This window comes from Pyxicephalus adspersus, chromosome 5 (assembly GCF_032062135.1).
Source record: "Pyxicephalus adspersus chromosome 5, UCB_Pads_2.0, whole genome shotgun sequence".
Taxonomy (NCBI): domain Eukaryota; kingdom Metazoa; phylum Chordata; class Amphibia; order Anura; family Pyxicephalidae; genus Pyxicephalus; species Pyxicephalus adspersus.
In genome coordinates this window covers 14,507,224-14,534,590 of record NC_092862.1, presented here as the reverse complement: position 1 = coordinate 14,534,590, position 27,367 = coordinate 14,507,224, and the positions used below count along the sequence as shown (strand labels likewise).

Sequence of the window (27,367 nt, the reverse complement as noted above, 5' to 3'; positions counted from 1 at the left end):
AATTACTTATTTCTGTGGATGAGCTTACTATATGAATTGCAGAACGACTAATCTTTATGATTTGTTATATGATTATATATATGATTTAATATTCTGGTATTGGATACTTATTTAAAAAAAATGAAAGATTTTATATATATACACTTAAATTTCAGGGTATATAAATCTTTGACATATACAAGGCATACAGAGTAATCTAGATGCCTTATCTGAAAAGTCAGTGCTACCAAAAGTCCAATTTTCACTTGTTTTGTAATATGACGAGTCCACAGTCTACATCAATATGTTTTCCTTTATATTGCTCTAAAACATAGTTGCCTTTGGTTTATTTTTTTATTCCAATTTTGTGCTGGAAATACAAGTTTCTGTGTCTTCCACAGCTGCACTTTTTCACTGTATCATACTGAAAAGGTGACCGGTGCTATTAAAAAAAATAATAAAACCATAATTCAAAGGTGTCATATTCAAGGTCAGGTGCCATATTGTTCCCAGGGAAAGTATTTCTGTATTTTTTTTAAGGCAAAAGCTTTCACAACAAAGTTTAAGGCTGTTTCAGCTAGAACTTAGGTTACGTCTAATAACTTTGTGTAAATACATTTTTAAGACATTTTACGGGATAGAGAAAGACAACGTCCCCTGAATAATAAAATAAAAAAAGGATAAGGTTTACAGCCATAGAAAACCTGCATGCATTGTGTGTCTACCATTCACTGAGATGGACCAGTTAAAGACCAAATGGTTCAAATATTCAACGTTTAAAAAAATGGAATGAAGGTTGCTCATACTCTATTTACTGCTATATTTAAAACCTAGAATGGATCTGGTCAACAACCAGATAATTTTCTAATAACAAATTACTTTTTAAAAATCCATTCCAGGTTTACTGGATCACCCATGTTCACTGATGAAGGTTTATCTTCCCCAGCCTTGGAGAGCTTTATTAAATCAGATCCAATGTTTTCCCAGTGTGCAATAAAAGCTGCAGAAAGTCAGAGCCATCAATTTTTTCTGGCCGAAGAACATCCAGCATTGTCCAACTTCTCCTCTCCGAGAGAACTGAAGTGTCATGTGTGATTCACAAAGAAGATCTGGACAACAGGAATGCCATGAGAGAGGGGATAATTTTGTACTGGGTGCCATTCAAAAAAAAAAATTGACTTTTGAAATGCTGGAATATTTTGACGTAGAGGAGGGGGGCCAGGAAGTTTACCAATTATGGAGCCAAAAAATGGGCAGAGTTCTCAACTATGGAATAACTTGAACTTATCAAGCTATAATAATAACTTACTAAGGGACAGCTGCATCTTAGTGCTAAACTTAGTTGATTTTAATAATGTGCTGTGCACAATTCTCCCTGCTGGAGGATCTAATATGAGGAAGCAAAGCCATGCCTCTGCCAAGATAACTGCCCCCAGACTCAGTGCAGAAAGAGACATGGTAAGTCTGTAAGGGGGCAAAATCAGTACAGGCAATACTGATGACTATTTCTTTGTCCTTTGTTGGCTTGTAACACCGGACGGCCTATGTGCACAGCTTTTACAATTCAGTTTCTCATTAAAAAGCTCAGCTGAAAAATTTTGTAACATATTTACAGTATGTAATCCAAGGAATACATTCATCTCAACTGTGCACCAACTCTGCAAAACAACTGCGGACCCCACCCCTGCCCTTTTCTTCCATCATACACCTTCATTTTCTCCCCTTTTTCAATCACTATATGATTTGTTATATGATTATATACATGATTTATTATACTCTGGTATTGGATACTTATTTAAATATTTGAAAAAAAAAAAAATATATATATATATATATATTTATATATATATACTGAAAATTCAGGGTATATACATTTTTGACACTTTTTTCTTTTACTTTCATCTCCAAGTCCTTTACACATCATGTTTCTCTACAGTTCCTATTATATACACTAAAAATCAGAGAGGCAACCAAAGTGCCCATGTTGGAAATGCTGAATTAGTAAAGATGTTTGGTAACGCGTGAATATTCTTTTCACTGATTTAATTTCATGCATTCTTAAATGATCTAGTTACAGACTGCAGTTTTAATCCACAAGTATTTTGTTTTAGATTTGTGAGTGTGTCTGATATATTTATTATGTTCCCTTTTAGTTTCCTACATGTACTAAATAAAGAATTAAAGCCCTTATCTGTGCTATCAGATTGCTACTGTTTTATGTTTTTCAGCCATAGTTTGTGCAACAAAAGTAATCCATGGCTTAAATAATTGAAGTATAGTTAGGAACAGCAAGACAGTCAATTTAAATTTCTGGAATCAAGACAAACCATCCACTAAAATATGGCATAGTCTTTTTAAATCACTAGGCAATTACATGTCTGAAAGCAAAAAAAAAGCAATATTTTTAAATCTGAAATTCAGCATTTAACTTTGTTTTTGCAAGCTTGTAGATAATTCTCTACTGTGCTGTGATTAGTCCCATGTCCATATTTGCTATTTGCTTCGGGTAGTTTGTATGCAAATATAGTCTGTCCAGAAATGTCTGATACAGTGTATGAGAGGCAGTGCTGTAAGCTAAGAAATCCCCAGTCCTTGTTAAATTTTACTATTGTGCTGTCATGGTGCTTTTTTCACACTGACTTCTGTTAAACTTACACTCAGTGGAATCACAAAGCAATTTCAGTGAGTCATGACCCTGCAGGGTTGTATCTCCGGGGTGAAGATGTGCCTGCACAAGCACAGACAGAACACAATGAAGCTGGGGTCTGTTTATTGTGCTGTCAGCAGTGGCAGAGGAGAGTTGATAACAAAAGTGAACACCTGTTTAGAAAGTAGCCCAAAATATGAGCATAGAGGTATGGAGCAAGTTCAAGGTTTGCCCGGAGTTAATTTTTAACACACGAGAGAGGGTTGCCCTGATTTATGTACAAAGGAGAGATAAGGGGATACCTGCACAGTGTAATGTTCTGCATACCTGCAGGGTATGAGAACCATGTTGAGAAGGAAAACACAGAATGAAAGAAGCCATGCTTTAGTTGTCTTCATTGATCCTCTTTATGCAAATACAGAATCATAATAACAAGGAGGCGTGGCATGCCTATAACCACAAAACGGTTGGAAAACCCTCAAGTCACATGGGGGTCTCCTTATAAAAAAAAGAACCACGCTACAGACACCAAAGTTTGTCCCAGTGAAAAAAGACTGTGCCTAGGCAGTGAATGTAGCAAAAATAGACTAGAGGAGAGATGGGGATGTGACTTTCAGGGGTCCAATACCCAGACTCTTCTCAAATCATAAAGCCCCCCCTGTTTCTTTGAATGAAAAAAACTCCATTGGAATCCAAGCCTTTTTTCTTTTTGAGTATAGAAACCTAAACTTGTGCAAATTGCTGTTTTTTTTTAATAAATAAACTTTTTTTTAAAATAAATCCATTTGGTTTTTAAAGTGTGCATTAAAAGCTATTTTGTTTGCAGTACGAAAATATTTGTATAAAAAATATGCATTTGGTTTTGAAGACTACCGTGCACAGACATCCTGGAAAGGTATAAAATGCTAAGAGGTTCACTTACTGGAATGATGTAATAAAATCCCTAAAAATACCTGGAAGGTAATGGTGATTTACCTTTTATGTATGCAAATAATTAAATATGATTGGATAAATGAACAGATAGTTTTGAATATTTCGTAAAGATGGTCCAGCCCTAATAACCAATTGAAACTGGTTGAATGCCACAACTAGATGATTATATTCTATTTATAAATCTTTCTAAAAACAACGTCCATTATCTGATGTTGGCCAATAAAATTCCTAATGTTCTGTAGAGAAAATAAAGGAAAAATAAATTGCTATATGACGTACCTGTTATATCGTGCTCCTTAAAAGAATCATGGTAGAGTTGATATTGGTTTGGACAATGCTTCTTCAGCCACTTACATACGTCATGTTGTGTCCAAAATGCAACAGGTTTGGTTCCTTTGAGTATAGTGGGCTATAAAAATGAAAAAAAAAAATTGTTACAGCATTTCTTTGAAGAACACTATTCACATCAGCATCATTGCACTAATTGAATGAAGTTACTGAATGTGCTGGTTCAAGTGCATTTCTTTCAAGGAAAGTTTTAATGGAATTGGAAGTTCTGATTTTACCAGGAACCATCACCCAACTATTAAAAAAATAAAACCGCCAGTAAACAATGAATGTAATACTCACCAACTTCAAAATTTGTTATCAGCCCAGTTTACCTTCTGCAATAAAACATTCTTACCTGGCTGATTGAAGACAGGTACGGTTATTTTATTGCAGAAGGAGCATCTTCTTTCCCTTCTGCAATAAAGGACCTCATGTCTTCTGTTTGAAAATTCTTGGTTATCTATGTGCAATTTTATGCAGAGGATGGAGCAATGACATCACAAAAATGAGTGATATTTATAATTTTTACTTGTTGTCTTTTTCTTTCAAAAGTAGTGGGATGCTGGTGGGGAAGTGGAAGCATTGACGGGCTGCTTTATTTCTAAGGGCCACAGTGCATGTCCTACTTATTTTTTTTTAAGCGCATACCAACACAGCCATAGGACTATAGACATTAATATTGATGAGACTCTTCAAGGTCCAAGTGAACATAACATTCTGGGCAGTATATGGCATTGCAAGAGGCCCATAGCATTGCAAATTTGGGTAGTTATACTAGCTGCAATAAAAATAATAATGTAATAACTTGAGATCGGGATTAACATAAGTACACATAATTCATAACTCCATATGTGTTCTTTAATGGTTTGGATGGATTTACATTTTTGTATAAAAAGTGCACAGTTTAGAAAGGCAAGGATTTTCTTAAATTGTAGCAAGGGAGATATTCATTTATGCCCAACACGTTTTGCAGGGAGATCCAGCTTCTTCAGGTTAGGACATAGTTGAATATCCATCTCCCTTGCTACAACTTACAAATCCTTTGTAAACCTTTCACTTTTTATACAAAAATGTAGATTGCTTTGTTTGTAAAATACTTAACTTAATAAAGGTTTTGAGGTTTTAACTACCTTTGTTACTACTTAAACTCACTACTTTATGTAGCTCTCCCCTTCTTTTTGGTGAGCAACTATAACTCTTCTTCTCAGGTCATACTTGTCTGTGCTTTATAAAATATGGGGGGTGGTACAATATTTGATTCTGACCATTGAATGAGAAGGTGTGTCCAAACTTTTGACTGGTAATATATATATATATATATATATATACGCACACACACATACAGCAGGGGTGGGCATAGCAGTCTGCAAAGTGCGTTACTGCACTACGGGCCTGGACACTCCTCCCAGTCAGTAGGGGCCACAACAGCAGCTTGATTGGTCCTATGTCCAACTGAACAGCCATCCTTTTTTCTTTGGTGTTAGGGTCACTCACTCTCAAAACCCCATTCACACAGCCTCAATCCATTGGTGCCAGGGAGGCAATGTGCGTGTCCTCCAGTCTGCGGCAGGTGAATAAATTTTTCCAGCAGTCCCTGTGCTGGCCCATTCTTCCTCTTACGACTGTTCAAGTTTGTGGGCTTCTGCTTTGTATGGTTTGTACTGTGAGGTGTCGGGGACCCACTAGTCAGTTTTACACAGGGGCCCACAGTCGGCTGCGTTCACCACTGGCACACAGTATATATATCAGAGATGCCTTTAAGGGCTGCTATTGTTTCCCAATAACAAATGTGATCAAATAATTTTCCAGTTCCATATTCATTCCAACGCAGGTATCTTCACAAGGCTAATTTGAGCATTAAAAGAGTGCATCTGATACATTTAATATAATAATATTCTGAAGGTGTAAACAGTGTTAAACAGGGATAAAATATGATTCTCACAAAAAATCATTTTCAGAAACATATTCACTGTTCTGGCATGGTGAGATTCATTAGTGAACTCTATTTAAATATATTCAGAAATTCTCAACTTCCTTGGTAGAAACGGTTTCTATTTTGGGCACAGAGCCACAGAGGGATAGACAGAAAGAGAAATGTTCATAGTTAAAGAATTCAAACAAAACAGGCGTCAGCGTGAAGCTGGAGAGCAACAAGAAGACAAAAAATATTCTAACAGCAAGCCAGTCAGTCATTCTCAGCAATTAAAAGTGTGGAAAATACAGAGATTGTGAACAGATCATCTTTCTTTACCGCTGTGACAGTTGGAAACTAAGACCTTGAATCTGAAGTCCTAAAATTGAAAATTAGAGACCTAAAATTAGAGCCGTGCTTTAGTACTGGAGCCTGAGGGTGCCTGAAAAATACACTAAATTCAGATATTTTTTTCGTTCCGGTGGGTCTGATTCCAACAAAATTCCTAAAATTGAACTCCGGGCACAACAAACTGTTAGTTTAATATATTTCTCAAAGGATATAAATCTGGTTTGTGTGAGCCAAATGCCATTTGTTAACCCTGGTAGGGGTAGCAGGGGCATTTATATTGGGCTGCATTTATCCTGAGCTCTAGGATCAGGTAATGTGCATAAGTGTTGGAGGGACTTTGAATCCCCATCCACTATAGAATTCCTGCAGGAGAAGGGAATATACAAGTTTGCATTGTGATTTCTTCAAAAGGTTAACTTTCTGCTTTTATCATGGAGTGCGGTTTTGGCAATTTTGCTTCAGAAGGAGGTAACATGAGAGCCCTTTAGAGTTTGGAAGGTAAATATAATTTTAAAAATGTAAGTTTTGTTAATGGTTTGGGATTTTAATTTATTTTTCTAACATGCAATTGCATAAAACCCCAAAATCAGTTAACCAAGGAACGAACGTGCAGCCACATAGAGTAATTGCCCCCATACATAAACCCCTTCTTCCTGCACCCCATTTTTTGAGACTCCTCTCAAAGCACCCCTATGTTAAAAGGCACGTCAAAACTGTTCACCAATTTGGATTAAAGCATACAGCGAATTTTAACCATTGTAGGGGAATGTTGTAGGAAATGGGCCTGATATTAATGCTCCCCAAGACTGAAGAATATATACTATGGTTGGTTAACCTGGGCGATCCAACAATATTTAAAATTTACTAATATTCGGCAAATGTGTTCAATCATAGACCAGATCCATTCCAGATTTGTTGGATCACCCAGGTTCACCCAATGTATTCTATCTTCACCAGTCTTGAAGATCTTTAATAAAGCAGGCCCAATGTCAGTTGATATGGGGATTGAACCTTTACAATAATAAGGCTAATTTTGTTTTTATTATCCAGAGGACAGCTAAATCTTTGTCCAAGATGGACCAAGATGCTGGCTCAAAAATGACACAATAATGAAAATCATGGTGCCTTTGCAGTTCTTGGCTGTGTTCAGATTGTCATTGTTATGGGTCACCTCCACCTGGCAAGTGACACCGGACTACCCATGGCCCAGAGTCTTCACCAGCACACCCTGTATAGAAGGATGGGCCTGTGATCCTAGTGGCCACCAGACTATTTTGCTACAAGGAGGTCACCAGGTCATGACCCCCAGACTCTCCCCACCAGGGGGTGGATGGGATAAGATGACTTCAGTTTAGGAATAGGCATCAGGCATAATTCAGGAAAGAAGAATAGAAACCATGCTGTCAGAGTAGCAAAAATACACTGAGGATCCAGCAACCAGAGCCTGGAGTTGAGGGAGGTTTAAATAAGCCTATTAAGCAATGGTAGGACAAGATTGAACTTTAGGACACAACTGGCTGCAGAACTTACTCTAGGATCCCATTCAGCAGTGCACAGCCTCAGGTTTCTGTGCAGGGGATGCTGAGAAACTTCAAGGCTAAAGGAAGGCAAGTGATGCTGCAGGTTAATGAACAGATGATCTGCGGGTGGGGTGGTAACAGTCTAGCATTGATCACCCCCTCCTGTAGCTTTTTACCTTATGACTACCACACTACAAGTTTATTATTATCATTATTAAACAGGATTTATATAGCACCAACATATTACACAGCACTGTACATTAAATAGGGGTTGCAAATGACTGACAAATACAGACAGTGACACAGGAGGAGGAGAGAACCCTCCCCCGAAGAGCTTACAATCTAGGAGGTGGGGAAAGTAACTCACAAAAGGATGGGAGATATGGATTGGTGGGAAGTAGTGATGGTTTGAAAAGACGGGTGGGAAAGTTTGAAAAAATGGGTTTTAAGTGCGCCCTTAAATGAGCAGAAAGTAGGAGCAAGCCGAACAGGACGAGGACAGTCTGATCAGTGGGGGAGACAAGACTGAGGAAATGCTTCCTTCTGCCTACAGGGAACTAATATTATACCCAAAGTTACCTGACTGGAGCTCAAAGATGACTTTTTAATGAAATGTCAGAAATTTATTCATGCAGACGTGTAAAGCTTCTGAAAGGTCTACTTCAAGAGATCTATACAATATTATGTACATTTACTTATGTAGTTCTTTATGGAGTTCTTTATAGAGTTCTTTATTACCATAATACATTCACCGCCCCATTTAAAGTTTTTTTCTTGTTTGAATAAATACACGGCTTACTTCTGGAAGAAAGAGAATAAACCCATCACGCTGTGCAAAATGTTGGCTTTTTACAAATAAATAGCAATTATGAAAACGTCAAGCATTAAAGACACAGAGCGAACCTGTTCTGGAGCCTCAAAAACGATCCACAATTGAACTGAACAGTGAAAGAAAAGATTAAAGTGGGCAATTTTCCATTCAGTCCAGACAAGCATACGCGGTATTAGCCTAGACGTTCAGCAAATTTAGTGCATTGAAAGAAAAAGAAAAATCAATAGGTGATATGGGCAGCCGTGACTTAAGGTAATAGAAATAAATAAATTGTAATTGTGTATTTGCACAGTTCTTAAAAGCAATATGAAATAAATCAATATCGCCTCTCAGTAAATGATGTTTTCGCACATGGGGCAAAATACTTTTGCAAATTATGAAAAGCGTTTTTTTTTTTTTTTTTGCAGGATTTTGTTCCAGCAGCATATGATGTACTAAATACAGACTGCAGGCGTGTTGGATAAATGCATAATAATAAATGGCAAGAGGTATTAAAGTGCACCTGGGTATAAAAAATCATACCATGTGGAATGTAACAAGCTTGTATTATGAAAGGGTTTTTTTTTTTTTTTTTGCTTTGTTTTTTTTTTTTTTAAGTATGTTTAGAACAACGCCACATATTCTCCTGTTTCTTTAAAATAAATAGACAAAAAAAACCCATGCGGCATATCTGCTTCCTCAGACTGAGCATTTAAAATTGTCCTAACTTTGAACCATATCCTCAAGGTGACATTGTTCAGAGTCCCAATAAGGCTTGGATAATGTGCCATTAATAAATCCCCAAAACACAGTACATTTATACAAGTCTAATTTTAATGTATATTTTGAGTTTTCCAGCATATCTGCTTCTTGGAATTGGAAATTGTTATTAATTTAAACCAGGTCCTCAAGGTGACATTGGTTGGATTGCCAATAAGGTTCGGATAAAATGCCATTTTTCACCCCAGAAACATGGGGTAGTGGTTGTATACAAGTCTTCTTATGTTGTATATGGTAAGTTTCGCAGCAGATCTGCTTCTTCAGACTGGGAAATGGAAATTGTCATTGAATTGAACCAATGATTGACTAAATATTCAATCATTGAAAGATTGTCAATTATTAGTTGCAAATTTAAAACAAAAAGCACATAATTATCCCGCATATAGTACCTGCAGCCTCCTCAGTAAGCAGCTCCTGGACTACAAATATTATCAAGCATCTGGCCTACCTGTCTGACTATATACTGTGTTGGAAACCATAATAAATAGTACCCATGCATGCCCAACATATCACACATCACACTGGTGTTGCAGTAAACTGCACAAAATGATACAGGTCTATGAAACCTGATTTAAGAATGAAATTTAGGGTAGGCATGCATGCATCACCTGAGTTCATCCGGCAAGTCATGAGAAATATCCAAGCACTACAGAAAACGAGTTGATGTCGCTATGCACATCGAAGACATCTGCCCATCTATGAAACTCATTACTTCATTACATCTGCATAACACAAAATTTTTGAAGTTGGTTTGCACCAGGATAAACAGACCCTTCATGGTTTCCAAGGGGTCTTTTTATACAGCAGTGAATTTGCCATTTACCAAATATTCCTTGGTGGAGAATCTTGCAAGTTCGTGTGCTTTCATTGGCCATTATTGATTCTCCACCAGAGAATATTTGATGAATGCCTGATTTCCTGCTTTATAAAAAGTTTCCTTAAGTGTTGGAGTTTTCCGACCCCAAACAAGCTCCACTACATACAATGAACATCCAATGTATAATGTAAAGGGTTTTTCCAACCATCAGAGCAGAATGTTACATACAAGGGACCTACTGTAGAGCACAACGAATTGCTGCCAACAACAGTGGATGGTTCAATGTCTTCTTCATAAGTTAAGGTACCAGCAAACCATCATTTAATGCCACAGGGCCATCCTTATGTCAAAATAGACAAATAGGTAAAGGATGTCGGCATTATACCAGCTGGGCAGAGCCACTACAAGTAGAACCCTTTGAATAGGTTCTGCTGTGGTAGCCAAATTTTGTTAAAATAACATAAGTCTATTAAAAACTGCATTCTTCAATATACGTAGGTCTAATTTTTCTGTTGCTATATTAAATATTCTTGTGCTGAATTTGTTATCCCATTATCAGCCTGTAAATGCTGCCAAATCTGCAGCTGTGACTGCTGACCATGAGCCCAGGAGGCCAGGTGTAATGTCTCCTTAGCTAATTTCTAAAAAATGTTATTATTCATAAGGAAATTGTATTGAACTCTAGCTTGTTGTACTTTGGGATTCATGGTACTATAATTCTAGAATAATTCTTTATCCAATTTATTTTTTTGTGGTATTTTTATACCTATATTTTTTTTATACCTATATTAGACAGTAAGTCTAATATTCAGAATACCTGCAAAACTGTTTTCAGGAAATGGATTGGGAATGTTATGTTATTTGGAGCTGCTGCAGTTACGGGTTCCCTCCCCGAGCCAAACCCCATTCAATGTTCGTTAAACCAAAATATAACCACCCGAGCCAGCCCATCACTGTCTGCGTTACCATCATCCATCTCATTTCTGGTGGGATGACCAGCGTGATTATCTCAGTCCAAAGGAAAATAGGGAAAAGAATGATAATGTATGTTTGCAAACTAACTTGATTTGCCTAAGTACATAAAAGAGCCAAGGTGTTTTATTCTTTAACATACAACAGAAAGCCCAGTTAGAGAAACTCTTCAGTTGAGCATTTCCTGTAGTTTGTTACCTGTCTGTTGCTATTTTGTTCTCTTTCCGCTGTCATCTTTTATCAGATGTTTAACCTCTGGCAGCAAACACTTAAATCCGCAGAGGTGACTCTTTCTCTGTTCACCTCTGACAATCTATACAATTCCTGACAGCTTGCGATAGTGGCTACCAAGGTGGTAAAGCTAAGGAATGAAGTATGCTCTAACCTTTGTTCGCTTCCCTTTAATGCAAGAAATTTGTGTCTGCTGGCATTTTATTTTGTACACCGCGTCGTTAATATTTCATAAAACAGCAAACCCGCTCTGCGGCTGCATTTGTTCGTATTGATTTGAACATAGCGCCGGCGTTTCATAGCTTAACAATGGGTTTCAACCTTTTTACGGATGCTTTCAGTTCCGTCTAAATAATCAAATGGTTTCCCTTTATTCAGACTGACTGCATGGAATTCGCTTCTTGCGCTCTCTAAATGTACTCATTGTTATATCGCTCGTATTTTGAGAGCCTTAAAAAAAAAATTAAAACGCAGTAGATCAGACGTACAACCTAATTTCATGCTCTGTTTGTCCCCTATTGTTCAGAGCAAACAGTATTGAGATCTCTGGTGCCCATGCTGTGACAAACATCTCTCTACACCAACATACACACTTCTACAGCAGAGATATGTAATAATTTCTATGCCCTGTAATCACGGTTGCAAGGCGCTAGAACTGTACAGTGCATAAAATTTTCTTTAGAAGTTTATAAGGTGACGGAGTGCCTTTGATGAACCTCATGAGGCAGAATATGGAGAAAGAAGACATCTGCAACCTGCTGGAGGCAACTGGGTGTGTTTAGGGAGCGGTGCATATTGCAGTTAACTTTGGAAACAAATATTTGCAAGAATTACAAAAATTTGGGGTAAAAAGAAGGTATTTTCATTAAAATAACACTAATTTATTTAATACATACCATTACAATGGCACATGTGAAGGGGTGAGATATACTGTAACAGGCAGCAAGTAGACAGTTCTTGAAGATGGTATGTTGAAAGCAGAGAAAACGGGCATGATTTATTAAAGCTCTCGAGGCTGGAGGGAATTCAGTTTCATCAGTGAAGCTGGATGATCCAGCAAATTTAAAATGGATCTGGTCCAGAATTAAAAAAATTTGCTAACAAATAGCAAATCATTTTTAAGAAATCCATTCCAGGTTTGCTGGATCACCCAGCTTCACTAATGAAAGTGTATTCACTCCAGGAGAGTTTTAATAAATCAGGCCCTTTAGATCAACCATTATCCAAGGCTCTTCTAGGGCTCTCTGAGACTTCCGAACCAATTTCAAATGGTACAAATTTCCTAGTACATTGTAAAATATTTTTGCGTTCCTCAGATAGCTAAAAATTATCCTCTCCAGCCTTGGAGAACTTTAATAAATCAGGTCCAATGAGTGGTGGTAGGGATTTGATTAAATATGGTAAGAGCTACAATGTAATGGCATGTTAACTGGGTCAATGAATCTCCAAAATAGAAGTTCTTGTACTTGTGCAGTATTTAGGACCTACCAAAATTGGTTCAAAGGTTAACTGGTGACCAATGAAGTATCATGGGTACCCAAAACTTACTGATACATTTGTGTATTTTTGGGGAGGCCAGTAGCAGACAGTCCACCTGGCCTAATCTCACAAAACAGCTACCATGGCCTAAAATTATTTAGAAAAAACTTAATGTCCATGTCCATGAGAAAATGTTTTTAGAACACATTACAACTAGCTGTGTATGGGACTGCAAACTGAAGACAGTATTTTCCACAGCCCCTACTTTTCAGTAGTCACCCAGCTGTTTTTGGGGGGTTAATGGAAAGCTGTTTTATAATCCAGGGGCCACCACTCGCCTTCTGCTTCCTTCCACCTAGCTTAAAAACAAAATTACTGGGCGAATACTGTGAAGACCAATCAAGGTGCCAGTACAGACCCCTGTACACTGCTGAAAGAACACACAATAAGCAGGTGACCATCTTGAATGGTGCATGGAATAATGGAGGAAAGCTGGTTTGATGAAGCATGTTTCCTTTAAATCATATAGATGTCCAGCTACATATATCTGGAGAAGGGATGGCAGCAGAATGCACTATTGGAAGAAGGCCGGTGGAAGCATTGAGATTTAAAACTTTTTGATACTGTAAACTGTCATTTCTTACCCAGTCCAAACAAACACACCTTGTTGTCTAGTGTTCTGATTTAATACCTTCTGAATCACTGACCAAGAATACAGCTTAGTTGATCTTCTAATTGTGGCACATGTAACACATAGTTATCTGCATGCTTGTTTCACTACTGAAATCATCTTTACACCCAGGCAAATATCATTTTTTAGAATAAGCTTTGCAATGGCAGCATACATAATTTCCCAGTGGTAAGTCCAGTTTAAATGATTACTCAGAGCATCCTGGGGTCAGATAACATTGGACACCTTAAGAGGTCTTGCAGAGTCCATGCTTCGATGGGTCAAAGATGTTATGATGGCAAGGAGGACTCATGCAATATTAGGCAGGTGGTTTGGTATTTTGGAAAAAGAGTATATATATATACTCTTATAGTGGGGGCCACTCTCATGATCACATGTCTAGACCAGGGTTTCTCAACCAGGGTTCTTCCAAAGTTTCCATGAGCAATGAGTAATGTGTTACTCTAAGGTCAGTTTAGGTGACATCAACCATCTTTTTGGCAACTTGCAGCCAAGGGGTCATTTTTCCCAATGGTCGGCAAAGTTAGAGGAATACTTCCCACTTACCACCACACTAATGTACTGTGAGCTGTGAATATAGTAATTATAGAAGGGGTTCGCTGAAGAGCTGAAAGTTATTTCAAGGAGTTTCTAAATGTTTAAAGGTTGAGAAACACCGGTGAGGAATAAGTCCCCTTAGATGAAGTCACACAAGGGCATTGCTTTTTGCTGCACAGGTATGTACTATCAGGCTTTTATAACTAACTTACTATACCAAAGAATAAGGGAAATTTCCTTTCACTAAACCGAGCCACTTCTCAGCAGTTTGGGGTCAAACATTGCTTCCTCACCCTACACATTTAAACATATGGACATTTTGGGCCAAGGGTGTACTTACTTATTTACAACATTCTCTATTTTGTCTCTCAACATTTTTGTTCAATAGATGATTGAAATTGCAAAGGCAGCTATGATCTCAGGATGTGCTAAACTGTCTGTTCAGACAAGGAACTTTTCGTCTTTAAAGTGAACATTATTTTCATCATCCCAGGTTCACTTACGTATCAGTAAATATTCGAGAAATAAAACATGTTCTCAAAGAAAATACTCTTTAGAATTTTTCTGAAGCTGGCAGAAATGATTTGACTCTGAGAAATGCAGTTGTGCCATCAACAAAGATTAGATGCAACTAGGGTAAGAAACTGAATCTGACATGGTATTAGCTTCCAGTCATTCTTTGCACATCAGCACTTAGAATTAGAAGGGAGGAACAGTGCTAGGAGCCAATCAGATGTACTGCATACACATGTACTATGATGGAACAGAGAGAAATGATCTCATCAGCATTTTGCATTACTCTCTAACCCCCGGCTAGGGGAAAGGCGGTGACCCACATTTGGCCACCTGATCTTTTCCTGCTGAAGTTGACAGCTTTGTTTGCTGCAGTGCGGCTTTAATGCCTGACACATTTATCCTTTAATGGGTTAAAAATAAGAGTAACACCATTTTAATTTGTTGTTCTTCACCGGTAACACAACCGCCATAAAGAAACCAAAAAGGCTATATTACACTCTTGGCAGGTACGCAGCGTTTAGATACAATTTCCTTGAAAAAACACAGAAAAGGTTCAACACTAAAAAATTTGTGTTCATTACGGACCAAGAGACCCATCAGCACTTAACTTTACAATCTCTCATAACACAGAAAAATATACACTAAGGGGTTTATTTATTTCCTCCCCCAAAGTTTCATTAAAAATTTTTATCTAGTACTTTCCAGCTCATGCATCAAAATAAACGCTACGTAACAAAACATTCACTTTTTATTTTGGGACATGAACTTTTAGTGGATATATTCCAGAATAAGTAAAGCACAGTAGATAAGAAGCCTCACCAAGCGGGGTGAATCAACACAATTTCATTATGGGAGCCGTGTATCAAGCCGAAGGTATTAACAGAGCACTGAGAAGCTCTAATATCCTCTACTGATTTCGCGGCCGGGGAGGAACTCGTTATCTGGTTTCTTACGTCTGATCCAAGTCCAGGAGACGCGATGGTTGTACACAATGTAAAATTTGGAGAATAGTTTTTATTTTTATGTTTGTTTACTGAATGGATGAAACATTATTTTAGTTATTTATATAGTAGTAACATCTTCAGCAATGCTTTACAGAATGTACAGGCCTTTGGTTTTCTGTGATAATAGACATGTCATGTTATGCAGGCACACAACAAGTCCTGTGTGGGTGAAAACCAATGAACCTATTTCTAGGTCGTTGGGTTCCAAGAGAAAATCCACACACACATATGAAAAGTATACAAACAATGGTGAGAAAGTGTCATCGGTGAGGACTGAACACATAACCTTAGTCCTTCAAGAAAGGAGAACTATGTCCTTAGCCATCGTGCTTTTTCACATGTTCTTCTCTAGTATATGTGTACCTCTTCTCAAATGTTTATCTTTAACAGCTGAAATCTTGAACATAAAAACATTTATGTATATCAGTGGTATTTGCACTTTGAATTTAGTTTTTGATGCCCCTTATGAAAATAAGCATTTATATGTTTGATGTAGCCAACAGTGGGACCCTGTGCAGAAGTGGCTTTTCTTGTTTTGTATCACTTTGTATGAGTTTTGTATCTCTTTATATTAAACACTCTTTAGCTTTATATCCTAGTGTTTTAGCTTTGTGAACTGAGCCTAAATCAAGCCAACACTCCCCTCACCCATGTTGGACTCTTAGGCTCCCTTCATACCTTTTACATAGTACAGGTAGTCCCCAAGTTAAGGACATCTGTCATACGGATGACTCCTAGACACAAACAGGGCTTCTCTGCCCGTTTGTGTGCAGGACAGAGGCTTGATAGGGGGAGGGGGCAGTTTGCATGACTTGCAGAAGAAATCTTTTTGCTAAACACAGCTGAGGTTGTGGGTGATCTCTTCTGCAGCCTCTTGTAACTCTTTAGTGACCAAGACAAACTCTGCAGTTGTTTCTTTTTGCATATCAAAGCACAGCTTGCTCCAGTAGTTAATGAATATCTAGGCTCCATAAAGGTTTTTTTTTTTTTTTTGCTTTGTTTGTTATTAGCTCACAGTGGGGATTTAAAACAGTAACTGACACCATACTGCCTAATTTAATGTTGAGACAAACATCTGTCCTAATTGCATTTATAAAATAATGTACCTGTTCCGACCTACATACAAATTCAACTTAAGAACAAATCTATAGTCCCTATCTCGAATGTAACCCGGGGATTACCTGTATCTATTACTGCGAGCATAGCAAACTGCACCCACCAGCATAAAACCACACCACAGGTGACAGATTTGCAAAAGGCTGTGACTGCTGTTGCAGCTGTGGTGCATTTTTTCGAAACGATGCAAAAAAAAAAATGGCTCTCAAATGCACCCAAAAACCTAAAGCGAAACTCAATCTCTACTCATCTGTCCTCATTCAGTCGGAGGGTGCCATCATTTTCTTCCTTCCTGTTCCCAGAGACATTCTTCCATCATCTTGATTGGCTGGGCCAAGACGATGTAATGCATGCGCAGGTGTGCAGGAGTTCATTCATTCTTAGATTTGCAGGAGAAGCCGGTATTTCTGGTTATCCTGTCAATCAAAGTTTTTTACCATTTCCCAGAGTAATCTGGCATGCAGGGACTATTGTAAAAAGGACATCCGCTGTCCCTTTTTTGCAATAATGGCCTGTTGGATCATGATTTTTTACTATGGAACTTTAGGTAAACTTTTAATAGTTCAGCCTGCAGTAGAATGCTGAAGTTCACCACATGTCCTTAGAAACCTTAAGTCGATCTAGGAAAAAAAAAATTACAAAGTTTTGTCCAATTTGCTCTTACATAGCAAAAAAATCCTCCTGATTCCAATGACAGCCAATGATTCCAATGACAGAAAGTGTTACAGGTGTCTATTACCCATGGTGTGAATAAAAGTTTAATTCAAAGTTCTCCCTTTTCTTCTTAATGAACATTTTTGTGACCAATAATGCCAAAGAGTCGCTCACCAGACTGCTGGAGAGATTGTTGGTGGTTTTGACAGAGTCAGAATGATTTCATTTTGCTTGATCTTCTCTGTGGGTTCCAAATTAATCTTCTTTTCTTTCCTGGGCACGGACATTGGATGCTCAATTTATGTCATACACTCAAGAAACAATAACTAAGAACCTTTTTATAGATTCTTCATAGTTTACCTTATTCGATGACAAAGATGATACAAAAAACAATGTTCTGTTTACTATTAGACAAATATACATCAAGGTAACATTTCAAAGGATTTTGTGGCAATCAGACTTTGATGTCTGTGGAATAGCAAGGGTGCTGCTACCAGCAGCTACAATGGCAAATTGGTAATTTTATTTATTTAGGCCAATCAAAAACAAACAAAAAAAATTACCCAGAGGGTAAAAGATGCACACATGTAGTAAAGTTTATAATTGGATCACACCTGTTGATGGCGCTTTGTCCTTACATAAAGTGAGTAACAAACTCTTGCCACTGGAGACATGAGTGTTACACACTTTACATAAGGACACAGAGCCATCTATTGGTGGCCAACCATTATGCATAAAAGATAATTTTTTAAAAAGTGACCCATCACAAAAGAATGAAATAGTTTAGCCTGTAAAAAGCGAAAAAAAGACAAACACACTAAACCAATGTTGTCACAGAGCCAGTTATTGGAGACAATGTAACGCCTGGCTATGCACAATTAAATTATCAGCAGCCACCCAATGGCTGAAAAAGAACATTGTCATTTTGGAAGTCTCTATGAGGGCCGCAAGAGGGATGGCACCTTTAACTGATGCCTGCAGGGCGACTGCACATGGGTAGGTCTGTGCCACAATCGGCAACTATGCTGCGTATACATAATGCTGATACATAATATGGTTGAAGAACACCAACCACCAATGAGTTTATTTCCTCTTTAATTACATTATGCTTAAGGGTCCTCACCTACCTAATGCCTTTGATACTTGCTGCCTTTAAATGCACTTTAAGGTCAAGGGACATTTTTTGAGGGCAACAAGGTTCACATTTCAGATAAGGAGAACAACTAGTTTGCAAGAGGCAATGAGAATGTCTGGGTCAAATTGGGCAGCACGGTGGCTCAGTGGTTAGCACTCCGGCCTTTACAGCGCTAGGTCCTAGGTTCAAATCCCAGCCAGGACACTCACATCTTCATGGAGTTTGCAGGTTCTCCCCGTGTCTGTGTGGGTTACCTCCAGCTACTCCAGTTTCCTCCCACATCCCGAAAACATGCAGTTAGGTTAATTGGCTTCCCCCTAAATTGACCTTAGACTACATTAATGACATATGACTATGATAGGGACATTAGATTGTGAGCTCCTTTGAGGAACAGTTAGTGACACAACTATGGACTTTGTACAGCGCTGCTTAATATGATGGTGCTATAAAAATTGTAACAAACACAAACTCAGGAAAAATCCACCCAAATTTATTTTTATTTTACCATCTTCTTTGGTGATCTGACAACAATTCTAACCTTGACCTGTAAGGAAACTTTCCTGCAAAGGTCTATGCAATGACATTTAGATATGCTGTAATGGAAGAATATTTAAATGTACTTTTAGAAAGTAAAACAGATCTTTATTAGCTTCTTATATTGCACTAAAGTTCCTTTAAATTTCCTGGAAGAGTAAAGCTGATAACTCTATTTCCAGCCTCTGCATTATGTCAAACACAATATATCACGTCTCTATAAAAAGCTCACAATGCATCTGTACAACTTGTTAATTGCTTGTGATCTGGTATTTATACAAGGCTGGAGAATCAAATCAGCAGATATTTATTCTTAACTAAAATGTCCAAGTGGAAGAAATGCGTTGTTCTGAGTTTAATTTGGAGCCGCCTGAAGATACTGAATAATTCTCCTGTACATTGTACAATATACAATCACACGTGCCTAAAATAAATTCTGTACAGCAGCTAATTATTTTCGGCCTTCCTAAATCGAGTTTTGCAGATGTGTCAGCTCCAAGTCAGATCAATTAATGTATGAGCAGGTGAAGCGTGTTTTCCTATTGAGTCTTATTTCGTCGCTGCTTAGGGACCTGCCGTATGAGGTCTATTTATTAATCAAACTCATTAGCACCGTACGTAGGTGAAGAAAAATATTCCACTTACAAGGAAAACCATTCCATCCATTATTTTACTGTTGCAATTGTTAAAAGAAAAACAGTTTTTATTTAAATGAATGTAAATCCTATGCAGTATCTATTTTTCATTACAATCAGCATCACGCCTCGCAAATAATTTTTAATTTTAGCAGTTTTTTTTTTTGGACTGGAGATTCTGACAGTTTTAGCAATTGCTATTGAACATTGACATCGTTAAGCAGTTGTCTTGTAATAACCAGCGGTGCCTTTGCCTTGCCGTGTGGCCTACTTAAGTTGGCCATTTGGCTGCCTGTCCAAAAGACCTGGTTGACAGCCCAACCTCCAACTAAAGGGGCACACATGAAAGACTGACAATACTTCCCTAAAGGTAGAGTAGCTGCTATGAGTTATCAGGCTGCAACAGGTAATTCTGTTACTGGCAACTCCAGTTGGGAAATTTTACAATAAATGTACATAAAATTTGCTTCCAAAAACTGCACCCAGAAGAACACGATGCCAACCCTGTAAAAAGTGAATTAAGGGTAGTGTACATTTTAAGGGATTAAGTCCAGCTACATTTTTTTGGTTTTATGTAAAACATGGAATGGTAAAAGTTTTTATTGATGGTCTGCTAAGTTTTCCTTTCTGTAAAGATATGAAGTTACGAGAAATCTCTCCAACTGGGACATAGTCAAAATGGAATTTTCAATTAAATGAAGAAGGGTAAAGATTTCTAACTAACCTCATAGTGACAGCTCCCAGTTTTCTTGTACTGGCATTCCAGAGACATAAAACTAAGTAGAACATCCCCAGTTGGTTACAGACTGTAAAAAACTTTTTTATGCCCACTTTATCCAAAACAAACTAAAAAAAATTGCCTGTAAGTTGGGCTATAAGGTGTATGCAAAGACATCTCCTGAGGATCTGCAGAGCACTCTGGGTACATGGAGTCCAGAAACAGTGGAGGTGACAATATGGACCTGGACATATGGGAAGTAGTTTGTACTCTGGAAATGTTTAGGTAACAAATAGGGAAAGAGGGTTGATTATACATACATTGAAGACTGGCCACTAAGGGGGTCTACATATGTGCTGTAGACTGGCTGTTGAGGGTTAAAGAACATGCGTTGGGTACTGGCAACTTAAGAACTAATGCAAAAAATTCACACACTCGGTGCTAAGAGTTTAAAGTATTTGCATTCTTTGGGGGGTTAATACACACGTGCGTAGAGCTGAGTGGTTTGCTTGGGACTGGAAGCTAAAAATAAAGGGCACATAACAACTATATGCCCATAACAACTTATCCCATAAGGTTCTTGTGGGATCTTATTGCACATTAGATAAAGTGTTGAAAATGAAATGCACATGATATGGGAACTAGGTTTTAAAGGTTAAATACTACTTACAGTTCATTGAGAGGTACTGCCCATACCTTGGGCTATAGAAATGTAAACTGTGCATACATTGCATTTTCTGGGGCTAATCACTGGGGGTTAGTGTTTTTTTATCCTGGAAATCTATCATTCATGCTCACTGTGGAGGTGATGCACACACACTAACAGTGTAAAGCTCGATCTCCAAGCAACGCAAGAACAACTTGGAATTTGCACAACACTGGAAGAGTAAAAGCCATTTCAGACTTTTAGTTGACTGCAGCATTGTACCATGGGCTCAACCATGCTCCCATTCAAGGGGTGGTTGCGTTGGGTCATTGACCAGTTCCTGTAAGAAACTGGCTATGTTGCTTTTCCTCAACCTCATTCAACTGCATGACAAAGCAGTTGTCAAATACTGGGGTTGCGACTAAAAACAGCTTGCATCTGGAAGTGACTAACCACACATTTTTAGGGGTCTAAAGTAAGATGAGGATGTGCTTCTAGGGATGGGACATTAAAATCAATCCATTACTTTACACGAAGATCAGGTCTGCTTTATTTTACAGTCAGCCTGTGCTAAATACCAAACATTTTTTGGGGTTGATGTGGCCAGGGACAAGATCACCCACTTCAAATAAACTAAAAACTGTATCGGTACACATTCATCTCATCCTTCCGTGTTTTCATCATTCATCTGCCACATTTGGTAAGCAAAATACATTAATTTAATGATCATCTCTCAGTGCAGTGCTTCTGGAGAGGCTCCATGACACAAAGAGAACTACCAGAATTCCATTTCACAGGTGATTAACAAAACAATTTCTTTTTTCCTTTTTCAATATAAAACATCCAAAAGCATGTTCTCCAAATCAATCAAATGAAATAACACTGGTTTATTTCTTGAGCAAAAACAAAATAACAAATTACTAATAAATTATATGTGTGTATAGTGTGAACCTGTACATAATGGCAACCATATCTGGTTATTCATATGTATTTACTGCTTTTGCAGTCTACTGGTCAGATGACTCCTTGAAAACAAAGCATTCCTGGTGTGACTGATATTTATCTCATCAGTTGTTAAGAGGAGAGCTCAAGTGATTGAAAATTTAAATCAACGTGAATCTTTTTACGATGGTAATGGCCAATGCATATAGTGCATATTAATATTTGGAAATTTTCCTTTTAGACAGTAAGTGGAGCTTAAGCCAGCATCTTCCCTGGCCCATAGATGTGATCAGGTATAATATATAATGGATGTGAATTTGTTTATATGCTAGTGGCAGCAAAAGGATTACACTTATGGTCATACTGGCGATGAGGTGGCGGTGCCATTACCAATTCTTCACATCACTGCCAATGCTACATGTTGGCAGTAAAGAATCAATGGAACTGTCAATAAGGCAAATGCTGTGTTCTGCCTCGCTGGAGATCAAGAGGCAGAGTCACTGGCAAGGTACAAGTTGCAAGGAGCCACGCGGGCTGGTTTGTGCCTGGGTTCACACCAGAAGCTTTTGCAATCAGTTTTACTGCATAAAATAGCTTGGAAATAATAGTAAGATTGGATCGAATGGATCTGTTCATTATCCTTTATTTGACAGGTGTCATGAAGTAGCAGTGTTCCCACATATTTTTTTGGATGCTACATGTAACGTCCAGGGACAGTTTGCCTCCCCTAGGTGCTGCTTGCAAATGCTTTTCCAACACTTTTTTAGCATTTGCAAGCAGTGTTTGAAAGCAGTTTCAATTAAAAAAAGAAGGCAGAAAAGAACCACTTAGCTAGGGATTTGCAGTTGCTTGCAAATGCCTGCACAATGCCCAAAAAAGTTTAGTAGGCAGCCTCTTCCACTTCCCAGTGTCTAGTGTTTGACATTATGTGCCCAGGGATGGTAAATGTTGTGGCAAAATACTGCAGCACAAATGTCATTCAGTTAGAATTTATATCACCTTTAATGCTATAATAATTATTATATGTGGTTACTAAAACTACACTTTGGTTTCTCTTTAAAGTGTAAAAAAATAAACTTACAACAGATGATGTAAAGATTAAAAAAAGGTAAGGAGTAAGGGCATATTTAATAAATATTATTCTTTAGAGAGGAGCCTCGGTGGGTGCTGCTCTGAAGGAATCTTGCCTGGACAGTGTTTGTAAGAAGCCCCATGATTCAACTCCACAACATCTACCCTAAAATGAAATATTAGCTTTTAAGGAAAAAAAACAAAACACAAATAAATTGCATTAAAGCTGCTTTCATTCAATCCTATTCAACAAAAAATTATTTTGCTTCGCTTCTTTATTGTTACCTTAGCACTAATGTTATCAGAAGTTCCATGCCGTTATTTGTGAATGCAGAATTAGAATTCCTTGTACTGTCCAAGTACCAAGGCTGTCGTCCTATTCAACGTCTGGCACCTTCTGCGGGCCTATTTATCTGCTCTTGTCTCTCCTTCCACAATACATTGATATTCATTATTCCGAGGCTACAATGGGGAGTTGTGATGTAAGGATCCCGTTAGGATGAAAATTCATGTTTAATAAAGACATACTGGGGAGATCTAACCAGCAAGAGGATAAATTAAATCAATATTACACAGGTGAATAACGCATGAGGATCACTGAGGTCAACAGGCGGCGAGGCGCAGATGAAACGATGGAAATTGTGCTTAGAGATCAGAGAAGGAGGGAAAAAAAAGGAAATGGAAAGTTTAAGAAGAAATGAAGAACAGATCAGAAGTTTGACAGAGGAATGCGAGGTGACACGTCGAATAAAGGTAAAGTCATAAGACTATAACACTTTGTACGAACTTGAAAGGGAAGAATAGAATGTGACTCAGAAGAACAGATGGCAAACAGCTGGATGACAAAGGCTCTAGTACCCAGTCAGACAGAAATAATAATCAACCTCCATCAGCAGGACATCCTCAATGGAGAGAGATAAGGTTCACCTGACCTATTTGGCTGATGCATTTTTGAATAGTTAGGTTGGAGGGCTGCTCAAGCCTTAAATCCTAACTCCAGTACTGAGTAGCATGGGGAAGGGTTAGAATTTCTCTTGGTTGGGTACAGAGAAAAAAAAACAGAGCCACATCGCAGGGTTAGAAGTCCAAAGATCTTTAATTACAAAACCACAAAAGTAACAAATATGGGTCCCGTAAACCCCATGGAATTTATGAGAACCAGGTCATTGTGTATGTACTCCAAGAAGCTAGACACAGATATTGGACTATTATACCAATATGAGTTTGCTGGACTCATATTTGGTACTAGTTCCCCGTTATTTGCAGCTATACAACCCCCACTCTTCCAGTTTAGGACCCCTTTCAGACTTGCAAACTGCAGCTGTTAGCCATTCCCAGCCACATGCTATACTGTGAACCTCAGAATCTGACAATGGCATTGTCATGCGGTTGAGTGCATTTGAGGTTGATTCTTCCTCCAGAAAAGGAAAAGCAACCACCTGGTCCAAAGAGACTTGTTACCTTCAGGAACTACAAAGACAACCACATGCAAATGCATGCCCAAAAATTCCCAACCCATCTAGTTGAATGGGAATGGCTGGAAGAACAGTTGAGCCTGCAGTGTAAATCTGCATGTAAGGCTTTGTGCAGACAGGTGCAGTCATGTTGGACCAGCAAAAGACCATCCCAGACATTTATCACAAGATTGCAAGCATGCAGTTATCGAAAATGTCTTTACCAAACCTTTCTCTGGAAACACTTGAGCTAAATAATTTTGAGCACTTTTTTCCATCTTGGTTGCTGAAATGGGTATCCATTTTTTTGGCCTTATGTTCCAAAAACCAAAAATCAGTATTCATCAATGAATGGATCACAGAAACCGATCAGACTTTTGTATGTGCACACTGGCTGCAAAAGCAGGTAAATAGAGAGCTTGAGATGTGTGACACTGCTAGGAAGATGGGTGCAATTCTTTGTCATCATGTGTCATTAACTGTCACTCAGTTAGTTGACGGTACATAAGAGCTTTTGTAATCTCAAGAAGTCAGGGTTCATTAAAAATTGGTTTATAAATGCCTTTCAAATTAATAGTATGGTTCTTTATCCTTTCTACAGAGGCACAAAGACAAAAGTGTTTGTGCTAACATAGTCTGGAACATGCGGAGTCCAAATTGTGTTTGTTTCCGAAAATCACAATGAAGAATTAACAAGCAAGCAATCTGTACTGAAGAGCAACCTCAGCCAAAACAAACATTTTACATGCAGTTACTAATGGCAGAGAAATTTTAAATCTCAATGGGCTCAAATTTGGTGAGTTGCTGTAATGCACGTATTACCAAAATGCACATAAATGAATGTTGCATATGACAGCATGTTGCAGTGCATTCAATTTTTTTCGTTCTTTTACAAGCCAAGCTATTCTAAATGAATAGGTTGGCTCAAAACACTGCACAATAACACATAACAAAAAGCACATTATGGTGTGAGCTTTAACACAAGAATAGTTTGAATTGGCACCAAGACCATTTCTCCACTGCAGTGTGTGGTGTTAATGAGCATGCATGAACATCCTTTTTCACAGGTGATCATATATTGCATTATGGCACCCATTCCCAATGCTGCAGGAGCCACAATGAATGGTAGTGTGTTACTAAGCAAGGTGTCTGCAATGCAAGTGCGTGGAGCTATGTTGCTTTATTGTGATTGGGCAGGTTCAGATCAGCTCCAGGATCGAGCACGGCTCCCCATGGCTGGCATCTTGCCAGTTGCTTAGTCACTTGCACCATAGCACTGGTATTTAACCACTTGGCCGTTAAACCCGACCTTGGTTCGGGGTAAAAACACTTGCAAAAAGTGTTAAACTCGAACTTTTCTCAGGTGGTTAAACAAACGTTTGTATTGCAATCCGATTGTCATACATTGTATGACAATCGGATTACAATTGTAAGAATATAGTCACCCGGTGCCCGCAGCTCTTCCGGACACGTCCGTCCTCTTCAGTCTTCTCCCGACGAGTGCAGTGACGATGTCCAGGGTTTCCCGGTGACGTCGCTGCATGCGTCGGTGCGGGAGGCGGGGCGGGAAATTCAAAAACCTTTGTATTGAACTCAATACAAAAAAACTGTATTGAGTCCAATACAAAGAAAGCTTTATATAATATATATATAATTGTATTATATATATATTATATAGGCTACTGTACACATACATTACATTATACGCTATTTTTTTTTTTAAGATTTTTTTTTTATGTTTTATTATGAGTTATGCGGTAATTCGTTGTAATTCAGTGAATTATAAGTAATTATTGAGTAATTCGGTGAATTATAGCCTACAATCTAAAATAAATTTCCATGCAAAAAATTTAACACTTTTTGCATGGAAGTTTGGAAAGAATTAGAACACCCGGCGTTCGCGTATGCGTCCCTCGGCGATTCCTGATGATGTCCGTGCGTGCGCCTGTCAATGGGGGTCGTAGCAGGAAACCCAAATATTTTGTATTGGATTCAATACAAAGTCCTGTATCCAACCAATCCAATACAAAATAATACAAAATATATTTATGTGGTTTTGTCTATAGGTATGTGACGGACACTAGGGAGGTGTTTTAGAAAAATATATTACTATACAGTATACCGAATTATTGCATTTTCAGTATTTTTGATTTATTTATGTATTCTTGTTTAAGCTGATTTTTGTGTTTTTTATTTAATTTTTTTAAAAGTAAATTTTTTTTTTTACATGATTGTATTTCAAACTTTTTTTATATTCAGGATATCTACTAGAACCCTGTTCGGACATATTTCTGTAAGTTACAGGTCTACAATTTAAAAAAAAATTTCATGAAAAACAGTGTACCGCTTTTGGTATAGAAATCCAGACATCAGTGTAACGCCCAGGAGGTTAAAGGACCAGAATCTGCAAATCTGACATCTGATGGCAGTGTGCAATACTAGCACCGCTCACTGCCACCCCCATTCTTTCTCTATGGAGCTGGCACTGGGAGAAGTTGTAGAATCATGGGTCTCCTAAAGCGTACCTAAACTCAGAAATTTCACTTTACGGATGCCGATGCCGCAAACGGATGCCGGGGCGACGCAGGACTCAATGGAAGAGACCACCAGTACTGCGGATAGAAGGTAAGTGGACTTTTTTTTAGTTTTAGCATTTTTGAGTTTAGTTCCTCTTTAAGAGGCAGCAGTTTCCTGGCATGAGGGAGCAGAAAACATACCACAACCTCATGGCCACTGTGAAAATAGCCTAAGGGTGCACAATCCATTAATGCAACTGTATTAAAATAAGATTTAGTAAGTTAAGTTTTTCAATACCCCTAAATGTATACATACAAAGCCAGATATTTTATTAGGTTAGCCTTGTGTCTATAGGTGGCAGGTAAAGTATGATTACTGGTTATAAATTGCCCCCATTATAAGTACTAATACAGAAAATGAAAAACAACGTATTAT

At 38.1% G+C, this 27,367-nt stretch overlaps 1 protein-coding gene across 2 annotated transcripts in view; it reads right to left on the bottom strand.

The window, feature by feature from the left end:
- Window positions 1-27,367, bottom strand: part of SAMD12 (sterile alpha motif domain containing 12) — a 338,296-nt gene that overhangs the window by 238,271 nt on the left and 72,658 nt on the right. For both annotated transcript variants that reach the window (XM_072410707.1, XM_072410708.1), the window contains exon 3: window positions 3,839-3,968. In XM_072410707.1, coding sequence (XP_072266808.1) covers window positions 3,839-3,968 — 130 coding nt within the window. The remainder of the gene's footprint in view (window positions 1-3,838; window positions 3,969-27,367) is intronic.